Genomic DNA, 12729 nt, shown 5'->3' with positions numbered 1-12729 from the left:
ACAATACAAGTTCATTGCACCCTCCATTGGCAATGCTGGAATTCAATTTGGTGTTGGCCCACCCTTAGCCTTGATGACAGCCTCCTCTCTCGCAGATATATGTTCAATCAGGTGCTGGTGGCTGAGCACCTGAAGGATAATTTGGAAAATATTTCGAGTAGATTTCCCCACCATGTTATGGTTCTGGGAGGAGATTTTAATTTGCCCGATATAGACTGGGAGACTCAAACGTTCATAATGGGTGGCAGGGACAAAGAATCCAGTGAAATTTTTTTAAGTGCTTTATCTGAAAACTACCTTGAGCAGTTAAACAGAGAACCGACTCATGGCGATAACATATTAGACCTTCTGGTGATAAACAGACCCGAACTATTTGAAACAGTTAATGCAGAACAGGGAATCAGTGATCATAAAGCAGTTACTGCATCGATGATTTCAGCTGTAAATAGAAATATTAAAAAAGGTAGGAAGATTTTTCTGTTTAGCAAAAGTGACAAAAAGCAGATTACAGAGTACCTGACGGCTCAACACAAAAGTTTTGTCTCAAGTACACATAGTGTTGAGGATCAGTGGACAAAGTTCAAAACCAACGTACAATATGCGTTAGATGAGTACATGCCAAGCAAGATCGTAAGAGATGGAAAAGAGCCACTGTGGTACAACAACTGAGTTAGAAATCTGCTGCGGAAGCAGAGGGAACTTCACAGCAAACATAAACATAGCCAAAGCCTTGCAGACATACAAAAATTACGCGAAGCAAAATGTAGTGTGAGGAGGGCTATGTGAGAGGCGTTCAATGAATTCGAAAGTAAAGTTCTATGTAGTGACTTGGCAGAAAATCCTAAGAAATTTTGGTCTTATGTCAAAGCGGTAGGTGGATCAAAACAAAATGTCCAGACACTCTGTGACCAAATTGGTACTGAAACAGTGGACGACAGACTAAAGGCCGAAATACTAAATGTCTTTTTCCAAAGCTGTTTCACAGAGGAAGACTGCACTGTAGTTCCTTCTCTAGATTATATTTAGATTAAAGTTCAGTCTTGATCACGTTATGTCTGTTTTAATGAGTAACCGGTTTCGGTTTTTTCTATAAAACCATCATCAGACCTGTGAATAAATTTTAAGAAATACTAGATACCAATCTTTAAATGAATGAAAAAGTCTAATGATGTCAAAAATTTTTTTTTATTTTTTTTATTTTTAACAAAATAAAATAAAATTAGTTATACCCATTGGCTCCCTTGGGTTGGTAGGTGGAGCTCTCCTTGCTGCTGTGCAGTCAACTGATGGTTATGAGTGCTGAGCACGAGCTTAAATATGCAGAGGCTCCGCCTACTTCCTGTCACACTACTTCATAACTGCCAATCAGCGTTCATAATATGACGCCATCGTCAAAGTATAAAAGTAGGAAATACACTAATAACATAAAATTGATTCATTTAAATATCTGATTAACAGATAATAGTTGTCTCTACAACTTATTTATATTTTGGATAAAAACAGTGAATTACGATGTGTGATAGCTGTGCCCTCTATGGACAACCTTAATATTATTACAGTGCCAGTTACATCAAAGATGTAAAATCCTTGGCGTTGTGGTATATATCGATTATACCAAGTCGCCTACACCACAATTGCATCTTTGTTGGATGCTGCAGAATCGTCTTGTTTTAACTGTAGTTTTTATGGCAATGTTCTTTATAGCATTAAGTTAGCAGCCAATAGTACGTTCCACATTATGTATATCTGAATAACTGATGAGACTGCTGATGCAGCATATTTTACATACATTGCTTTTGCCATGGGTATAACTAATCTTATATTTTTAAAAAACAAAAGAGTAGATGCTTTTATTACAAAATTTCGTCAAAAAGGTCGTAATAATATTTTTCGCGAAAATCTAATTGTTCATTGAGCAGCATTGATGATTTGGTTTTCAAATGAGCATATATCTCGATTTCTTCTAGGATATTCATAAGTAAGCCTTTATTTGCATAATTAAGAACCTATAAATTCTGTTGTACTGTCCCCTCAGCATGATTATTGAATGTTATATGATGACCAAAAACAGACTTTGTTCGTGAGGTACCTGACGTATGTTCTTTGTACCTTACTGCAAAATTTCGACCTGTTTGGCCGATATATATTTTCTCACAGTCTCTACATTCGATCTTGTACACTCCTGATCTGGTAGATTTTCCATTATCTTTATTTATGGTATGTCTTAATTTTTGTTGTAAAGTATTGTCAGTTGTAAATGCTATTGTTATTCCAGAATTTTTGAATAAGTTAGTGATTCTATCTGATATGTTTCCCATATATGTCATCTTCATATATTTTGGATTACTTATTAGTGGAGTACTTTGTGATTGTTGTACTTTATTAAAAATGATAGCTACCTGTCGTGTGTCGAAAGAGTTGGTTTTTGCAATTTGTTTTAAGATGGTCATTTCCTTTTTGATCTCATTAGCTTCTAGTGGTAATTTTAGTATTCGGTGTATCATAGACTTAAAAAATGCTTTTTTATACTTGTCAGGATGACATGATGTAGCATTAATAATAACATCAGTGGTTGTAGGTTTCCTGCATATGGTGAATAAATGTTTCCCGTTGTTATTAGTTATAGTGAGATCTAGGTAGTTAATAGATTTTTGAGTTTCATGCTCAACTGTAAATTGTAACTTCGGATGCATAGAGTTTAATTTTATAGCAAGTTTCTCAATTTCGTCTTTTGAACCATTATAAAGTAATAATGTCTCGTCTACATATCGCTTGTAATATATGATTTTATTTGCGATATCAGGGTTATTTTTCAGGAATTGCGTCTCAATGTGGTTTACGAAAATGTCTGCTACTGTCCCAGCCAAAGAATTTCCCATTGCTAAGCCATCTTTCTGACAATAGATATTAGTATTAAACGAGAAATAATTGTAATCTAAAGTGCATTCAAGTAGTTCTATAAGTTCGATTATTTCATCTTTAGTCATATTTTTGTATTGTATTAAGTTATCCCTAATTATATTAATCGTCTCAGTAATTGGTATATTTGTATATAAATTTTTAATATCTAATGAGGCGAAATGTGCACTAGTTGGAATGTCTATATTGTGGATTTGTTGTGTTAGTTCATAAATGTTTTTGATACTTAAGTTGCTGTCATATGTATATAATGCTTTCAAAATTTTATAAAGTTTCATATTTAGTTTATATGAAGGACTACTTCTGTAGTTGACAATAGGTCGTATAGATTTCTCTTTTTTATGCAGTTTAACCTGTGATCTTAATTTAGGTATTTGGGGATTCATATTTTTCATCATATTTTTCTCCTCAGGGGTCAAGAGGTGATTATTTTCATCGACTAGTTTTTTAATCTTTAATTGGAACTTTGGAGTGGGGTCTTTAGTTACTTCAACGATCCCATTTTCATTAAAAAATGAGAGTGTTTTAAATATATAATCATCTTCTTTAATAATTACAAGGGTATTTCCTTTATCGGCCTTTACCACAATTGCTTTCTCTGCTAGTAGTTTATTATTGATATTTTTAAGTGTTTTATCTTCAGTTTTTCTATGTAATTTATTTTTCTCTTTTAAAATTAAGTCCTTCGTTTTTAGGGCTATCTTACATGCTTCAGGTTTATTTATTTTCGATATTTTGCTTGTTGCTATAACATCAGCAATTATGTGTTTAACGTTGGTATTATTTAGTGGGGGAGTTAAGTTATATTTTAAGCCTTTGTCAAGTAGTGACATTTCGGACTTTGTGAACTGAATATCTGTAAGATTCATTGTCCTTGGATAAAATTGATGTATATGGTTGATCTTTTCTGAAAGCTTATTTTGTTGTTTAGCTATGAGTAAATCAATTTTTCTCTGATGTCTTTGGGTAATCGCTTTCCGTAAAAAGTCTATTTTCTCATCAATGCTGCTTAGTAAAATAGAAAAAATCAAAGGTGAGAGTTCATTACTTAGCAATAAATGCAGACTATACATTTCGACATTTAAAAAATCTCTTATCTTAAAAGCTTCTCTAATTTCAGATTTAATCCATAAAATACTACTCTTTTGTTGTACATATGTTACATTACTAGATTTGGATTGAATATTGATTTTAGCATATTTTGGTATGATATGTTCCATGAGGCAAGTTTTATTAAATTTAATTTTCATACCAAGTTTCATAATTTTGGTTCTAATATTTCTAAACCTTTTGTAATTTCCAATTGCCTGTCTAGACAAACTTTGCACAATTTTGGTAAACATTTTTGGAATACAGTGATCAATTAATTGTTATATTTAGATTAAAGTTCAGTCTTGATCACGTTATGTCTGTTTTATTTTGTTAAAAATTGTAACATCATTAGACTTTTTCATTCATTTAAAGATTGGTATCTAGTATTTCTTAAAATTTATTCACAGGTCTGATGATGGTTTTATAGAAAAAACCGAAACCGGTTACTCATTAAAACAGACATAACGTGATCAAGACTGAACTTTAATCTAAATATAACAATTAATTGATCACTGTATTCCAAAAATGTTTACCAAAATTGTGCAAAGTTTGTCTAGACAGGCAATTGGAAATTACAAAAGGTTTAGAAATATTAGAACCAAAATTATGAAACTTGGTATGAAAATTAAATTTAATAAAACTTGCCTCATGGAACATATCATACCAAAATATGCTAAAATCAATATTCAATCCAAATCTAGTAATGTAACATATGTACAACAAAAGAGTAGTATTTTATGGATTAAATCTGAAATTAGAGAAGCTTTTAAGATAAAAGATTTTTTAAATGTCGAAATGTATAGTCTGCATTTATTGCTAAGTAATGAACTCTCACCTTTGATTTTTTCTATTTTACTAAGCAGCATTGATGAGAAAATAGACTTTTTACGGAAAGCGATTACCCAAAGACATCAGAGAAAAATTGATTTACTCATAGCTAAACAACAAAATAAGCTTTCAGAAAAGGTCAACCATATACATCAATTTTATCCAAGGACAATGAATCTTACAGATATTCAGTTCACAAAGTCCGAAATGTCACTACTTGACAAAGGCTTAAAATATAACTTAACTCCCCCACTAAATAATACCAACGTTAAACACATAATTGCTGATGTTATAGCAACAAGCAAAATATCGAAAATAAATAAACCTGAAGCATGTAAGATAGCCCTAAAAACGAAGGACTTAATTTTAAAAGAGAAAAATAAACTACATAGAAAAACTGAAGATAAAACACTTAAAAATATCAATAATAAACTACTAGCAGAGAAAGCAATTGTGGTAAAGGCCGATAAAGGAAATACCCTTGTAATTATTAAAGAAGATGATTATATATTTAAAACACTCTCATTTTTTAATGAAAATGGGATCGTTGAAGTAACTAAAGACCCCACTCCAAAGTTCCAATTAAAGATTAAAAAACTAGTCGATGAAAATAATCACCTCTTGACCCCTGAGGAGAAAAATATGATGAAAAATATGAATCCCCAAATACCTAAATTAAGATCACAGATTAAACTGCATAAAAAAGAGAAATCTATACGACCTATTGTCAACTACAGAAGTAGTCCTTCATATAAACTAAATATGAAACTTTATAAAATTTTGAAAGCATTATATACATATGACAGCAACTTCAGTATCAAAAACATTTATGAACTAACACAACAAATCCACAATATAGACATTCCAACTAGTGCACATTTCGCCTCATTAGATATTAAAAATTTATATACAAATATACCAATTACTGAGACGATTAATATAATTAGGGATAACTTAATACAATACAAAAATATGACTAAAGACGAAATAATCGAACTTATAGAACTACTTGAATGCACTTTAGATTACAATTATTTCTCGTTTAATACTAAAATCTATTGTCAGAAAGATGGCTTAGCAATGGGAAATTCTTTGGCTGGGACAGTAGCAGACATTTTCGTAAACCACATTGAGACGCAATTCCTGAAAAATATCCTTGATATCGCAAATAAAATCATATATTACAAGCGATATGTAGACGAGACATTATTACTTTATAATGGTTCAAAAGACGAAATTGAGAAACTTGCTATAAAATTAAACTCTATGCATCCGAAGTTACAATTTACAGTTGAGCATGAAACTCAAAAATCTATTAACTACCTAGATCTCACTATAACTAATAACAACGGGAAACATTCATTCACCATATACAGGAAACCTACAACCACTGATGTTATTATTAATGCTACATCATGTTATCCTGACAAGTATAAAAAAGCATTTTTTAAGTCTATGATACACCGAATACTAATATTACCACTAGAAGCTAATGAGATCAAAAAGGAAATGACCATCTTAAAACAAATTGCAAAAACCAACTCTTTCGACACACGACAGGTAGCTATCATTTTTAATAAAGTACAACAATCACAAAGTACTCCACTAATAAGTAATCCAAAATATATGAAGATGACATATATGGGAAACATATCAGATAGAATCACTAACTTATTCAAAAATTCTGGAATAACAATAGCATTTACAACTGACAATACTTTACAACAAAAATTAAGACATACCGTAAATAAAGATAATGGAAAATCTACCAGATCAGGAGTGTACAAGATCCAATGTAGAGACTGTGAGAAAATATATATCGGCCAAACAGGTCGAAATTTTGCAGTAAGGTACAAAGAACATATGTCAGGTACCTCACGAACAAAGTCTGTTTTTGGTCATCATATAACATTCAATAATCATGCTGAGGGGACAGTACAACAGAATTTACAAGTTCTTCATTATGCAAATAAAGGCTTACTTATGAATATCCTAGAAGAAATCGAGATATATGCTCATTTGAAAACCAAATCATCAATGCTGCTCAATGAACAATTAGATTTTCGCGAAAAATATTATTACGACCTTTTTGACGAAATTTTATAATAAAAGCATCTACTCTTTTGTTTTTAAAAAATATAAGATTAGTTATACCCATGGCAAAAGCAATGTATGTAAAATATGCTGCATCAGCAGTCTCATCAGTTATTCAGATATACATAATGTGGAACGTACTATTGGCTGCTAACTTAATGCTATAAAGAACATTGCCATAAAAACTACAGTTAAAACAAGACGATTCTGCAGCATCCAACAAAGATGCAATTGTGATGTAGGCGACTTGGTATAATCGATATATACCACAACACCAAGGATTTTACATCTTTGATGTAACTGGCACTGTAATAATATTAAGGTTGTCCATAGAGGGCACAGCTATCACACATCGTAATTCACTGTTTTTATCCAAAATATAAATAAGTTGTAGAGACAACTATTATCTGTTAATCAGATATTTAAATGAATCAATTTTATGTTATTAGTGTATTTCCTACTTTTATACTTTGACGATGGCGTCATATTATGAACGCTGATTGGCAGTTATGAAGTAGTGTGACAGGAAGTAGGCGGAGCCTCTGCATATTTAAGCTCGTGCTCAGCACTCATAACCATCAGTTGACTGCACAGCAGCAAGGAGAGCTCCACCTACCAACCCAAGGGAGCCAATGGGTATAACTAATTTTATTTTATTTTGTTAAAAATAAAAAAAATAAAAAAAAATTTTTGACATCATTAGACTTTTTCATTCATTTAAAGATTGGTATCTAGTATTTCTTAAAATTTATTCACAGGTCTGATGATGGTTTTATAGAAAAAACCGAAACCGGTTACTCATTAAAACAGACATAACGTGATCAAGACTGAACTTTAATCTAAATATAACAATTAATTGATCACTGTATTCCAAAAATGTTTACCAAAATTTGTCTAGATTGTCGCACAGATGACAAAATGGTAGATATCAAAATAGATGACAGAGGGATAGAGAAACAATTAAAATCGCTCAAAAGAGGAAAGGCCACTGGACCTGATGGGATACCAGTTCGATTTTACACAGAGTACGCGAAAGAACTTGCCCCCTTCTTGCAGCGGTGTACCGTAGGTCTCTAGAAGAGTGTAATGTTCCAAAGGATTGGAAAAGGGCACAGGTCACCCCCTTTTCAAGAAGGGACGTCAAACAGATGTGCAGAACTATAGACCTATATCTCTAACATCTATCAGTAGAATTTTGGAACACGTATTATGTTCGAGTATAATGACTTTTCTGGAGACTAGAAATCTACTCTGTAGGAATCAGCATAGGTTTCGAAAAAGATGGTCGCGTGAAACCCAGCTCACGCTATTTGTCCATGAGACTCAGAGGGCCATAGACATGGGTTCACAGGTAGATGCCGTGTTTCTTGACTTCCGCAAGGCGTTCGATACAGTTCCCCACAGTCGTTTGATGAACAAAGTACGAAAATATGGACTATCAGACCAATTGTGTGATTGGATTGAAGAGTTCCTAGATAACAGAACGCAGCATGTCATTCTCAATGGAGAGAAGTCTTCCGAAGTAAGAGTGATTTCAGGTGTGCCACAGGGGAGTGTCATAGGACTGTTGCTATTCACAATATACATAAATGACCTTGTGGATGACATCGGAAGTTCACTGAGGCTTTTAGCAGATGATGCTGTGGTGTATCGAGAGGTTGTAACGATGGAAAATTGTACTGAAATGCAGGAGGACCTGCAGTGAATTGACGCATGGTGCAGGCAATGGCAATTGAATCTCAATGTAGACAAGTGTAATGTGCTGCGAATACATAGAAAGATAGTTCCCTTATCATTTAGCTACAAAATAGCAGGTCAACAACCGGAAGCAGTTAATTCCATAAATTATCTGGGATTACGCATTAGGAGTGATTTAAAATGGAATGATCATATAAAGTTGATCGTTGGTAAAGCAGATGCCAGACTGAGATTCATTGGAAGAATCCTAAGGAAATTCAATCCGTAAAGAAAGGAAGTAGGTTACAGTACACTTGTTCGCCCACTGCTTGAATACTGCTCAGCAGTGTGGGATCCATACCAGATAGGGTTGATAGAAGAGATAGAGAAGATCCAACGGAGAGCAGCACGCTTCATTACAGGATCATTTAGTAATCACGAAAGCGTTACGGAGATGATAGATAAACTCCAGTGGAAGACTCTGCAGGAGAGACGCTCAGTAGCTGGGTATGGGCTTTTGTTAAAGTTTCGAGAACATACCCTCGCTGAAGAGTCAAGCAATATATTGCTCCCTCCTACATATATCTCGCACAGAGACCATGAGGATAAAATCAGACAGATTAGAGCCCACACAGAAGCATACCGACAATCCTTCTTTCCACAAACAATACGAGACTGGACTAGAAGGGAGAACCGATAGAGGTACTCAAGGTACCCTCCGCCACACACCGTCAGGTGGCTTGTGGAGTATGGATGTAGATGTAGATGTAGAATGGCAGCCTATTCTTCAAGGAGTGCTGCACAGAGGAGAGATATTGATGTCAGTTGGTGAGGCCTGGCACAAAGTCAGCGTTCCAAAAGATCCCAGAGGTCTTCTATAGGATTCAGGTCAGGACTCTGTGCAGGCCAGTCCATTACAGGGATGTTATTCTTGTGTAATCGCTCCGCCACAGGCCATGCATTATGAACAGGTGCTTGATCATGTTGAAAGATGCAACTGCCATCCCCAAATTGCTCTTCAACAGTGGCAATCAAGAAGTTGCTTAAAACATCTATGTAGGCCTGTGCTGTGATAGTGCCATGCAAAACAATAAGGACCCTTCACGAAAAAGTTGACCCCACCACAACACAACCGCCTCCGAATTTTACTGTTGGCACTACACTTGCTGGCAGATGATGTTCACCGGGCATTCGCCAAACCCACACCCTGCTATCAGATCATCACAATGTGTACTGTGTACTGTGATTTGTCACTCCACACAATGTTTTTCCACTGTTCAGTTGTCCAGTGTTTATGCTCCTTATAAAATGCGAGGCGTTGTTTGGCGTTAACCGTCGTGATGTGTGACTTATGAGCAGTGGCTCGACCACGAAATCAAAGTTTTTCACCTGCCACCTAGCTGTCGTAGTATTTGCAGTGGCTCCTGATGCAGTTTGGAATTCCTGTGTGATGGTCTGGATAGATGTAGGCCTATCACACATTACGACCTTCTTTAACTGTCGGCAGTCTCAGTCAGTCAACAGATGAGGTTGGCCTGTACGTGTCCCTTCACTAACACCTCAGAAACAGTGGACCTAGGGATGGGAGTGTGAAAATTCATGTACAGACATATGACACAAGTGACACCCTATCACCTGACCATGTTTGAAGTCCGTGAGTTCCACAGAGTGCCCTATTCTGCTCTCTCACAATGTCTAATGACTACTGAGGTTGCTGACATGGAGTACCTGGCAGTAGGTGGCAGCACAACGCACCTAATATGAAAAACATATGTTTTGGAGGTGTCTGGATAGTTTTGATCACATAGTGTATAAGGTAGTTCTGTATGTATTTGTTTTATGGCATAACAATTGTTACAACATATTTTTTCTAACTGAGAAGCACCCATAATTGAACAACAATTGCAGGTGACAAATTAATGACTATATGAGCACTCAATGAACACTTTAGATGAGCTGGCCAATGGAAGTACTGAATGAATAAAAATAATAATACTTCACCCAGAATTGAATGCTTTACGGTTGCTTCCAACTTCAGCTTGCAGACACAATATGTTTAATGAGTTCAACATATCAATAATTGAGTTAGTTTAAATTCAGTTATAACACAACACTTCAGTGATCATTAACTCCACATAGCACTTATTGTTTTACAGAATCAGATGCCCTGAACACGGTTTTCTCTGTTAGGTAATGTTAGCAACAATGAAAAAGCAATAAATACTGTTTGATTGCTACCGATTCAGCTACTCCCTACAGCCAATGCCTTGAGACTCTTCTGAGAGTGCATGGGTAGTATACATTCCTACAAAAGTAATTAACTGTTCATCTGTTATATACATGCCAGGAGACTCAAACTGAAAAGACTTACTTGAATATTTGGTTTATTCTGTTATATACATGCCAGGAGACTCAAACTGAAAAGACTTACTTGAATATTTGGTTTATTCTTGATTTTGGCATAGAAAATTTCAAAAACACTCTGATGAAACGAATCATAATTAGAGGTCTCGGTGCACGCAGAATGGAAAGGTAACTGAATCTTGGCACTATTCCTATCATCTCAAACATTTGCAAAATTACTGACACCCAGAGGAAGAATACCATACTGGCATCAAATTGACACCAATGGTCCTTCAGGTATGGAACTTCACCCTTTAAATGAAAGAAAAGAATAGTTTAGTAAAACACAAAGACATCACGGACAAAGATTTATAGCACATTAATATACAAAAGAAAAGCACAATTATTTCATAATGAAAATCAGTGCACTTTATTCTGCTTTTGCTTGTTTAGAAAAGAAAGCCAGCTACTTATGAAACAATTGTATGGTGAATGTTACACTGTTCAACTTACAGTTTCACTAAATTTATTGACAAATTAAGATATTATGATTTAATAACATTTTTCTTTAATTGTGTAAAAAGCTATAGTTATTTGGGATTGCACTTTTTCAAGAACTGCAAACACAACAATATAAAGTAATAAATTATGTTTTATCGAGCTTATTTTGCATAGCAGATTACACTTCCTCCTATATGGTAATAAATATATGTCATGTCAACACCAAGTGCTGACACAAAATAAATAACATTATATATATTACTAAAGTAGTTTATGAGGAGTTGAGAAACTCTTAAATTTAGTTTTGACATATGTCCAAGACACATGCATTCAAATTATGTCAGTATTTCTACAGAGAATAAAATTTGTGGTGATGCTTTTCTATTTTCAGCACCAGTTTTTGTATCAGAAAACAATATACCAAAAATTACATATTGCTGTTACTTCTCTAACTGCGCACAAGCAATTTTTGTAAAAGATGCATGCACACACAAAACACAGAAACAAATACCTTATTATAAGGGAGGATTTCCATTACAGAATAGGGCCAAATGACAAGATACAATGTGATGCAAGTAGATTAACTGACAGATACAGCACAAATGGATCTTATAGTATGATGTACAACACAGTTCTACTGAGTAAGCAAGTTTTCAATACCACTAACCTTTAGTATACCTCGGATATGCATTTTGGCAATCATTTCTGCAGTAAACAAAAAAGTTACAAAGAGGTCACAGCAAAAGGTCACATACTGAAGGGGTGGATGCTTTTCAAATGTTTTTGGAGTGTTCAAACTGACCGATAAAAGGCTTAATAAGGCACAAAACCTCATTAGCCTTCTAACCCAAAGCTGTAAAATAAAGTGAAGAAATGCACATATTAGTATGAAATAACCAACAAACCGTAAAACACCTTAAAATTAAGAAAGATATCTGCAATATAGAAACATTAATAAGCTGTTACAGTAGTTAAGCAGGGAAAAAATAATACATCAACAAATGTTTACAGTCTCTGTGCTGACACATAAGCAAATATTAAAACAGGAAGTGTAACAACAAAATGTTATAATTTCACAATTAAGTGGCTATGTTATTAACTTAGTAGTGGATCTATTACTTAGCAGTTCTTCCACATAAGTTCATCATCAAACCTTCACAGTCATAAAATACTTGTTAATTAATGAAGAAAGAGACTGCAATGTTTTAACTCTTGAGCAGTGTATAAAGGGTAGCATGAAGTCTCACTTATCAACTTGAAATTTTGTTTGTTTGT

General features: G+C 34.3%; 1 protein-coding gene across 1 annotated transcript in view; it reads right to left on the bottom strand.

The window, feature by feature from the left end:
* LOC126413465 (sodium leak channel NALCN) overlaps nt 1-12729 on the bottom strand; it is a 429358-nt gene that overhangs the window by 322460 nt on the left and 94169 nt on the right. The window contains exons 5-6 of the mRNA XM_050083266.1: nt 12122-12307; nt 11042-11265 (exon numbers count right to left, since the gene is read on the bottom strand). Coding sequence (XP_049939223.1) covers nt 11042-11265; nt 12122-12307 — 410 coding nt within the window. The remainder of the gene's footprint in view (nt 1-11041; nt 11266-12121; nt 12308-12729) is intronic.

This window comes from Schistocerca serialis, chromosome 1, assembly GCF_023864345.2.
Source record: "Schistocerca serialis cubense isolate TAMUIC-IGC-003099 chromosome 1, iqSchSeri2.2, whole genome shotgun sequence".
Taxonomy (NCBI): Eukaryota; Metazoa; Arthropoda; class Insecta; order Orthoptera; family Acrididae; genus Schistocerca; species Schistocerca serialis.
The sequence above is the reverse complement of the archived record's forward strand: the minus strand, read 5'-3'. Positions and strand labels throughout refer to the sequence as shown.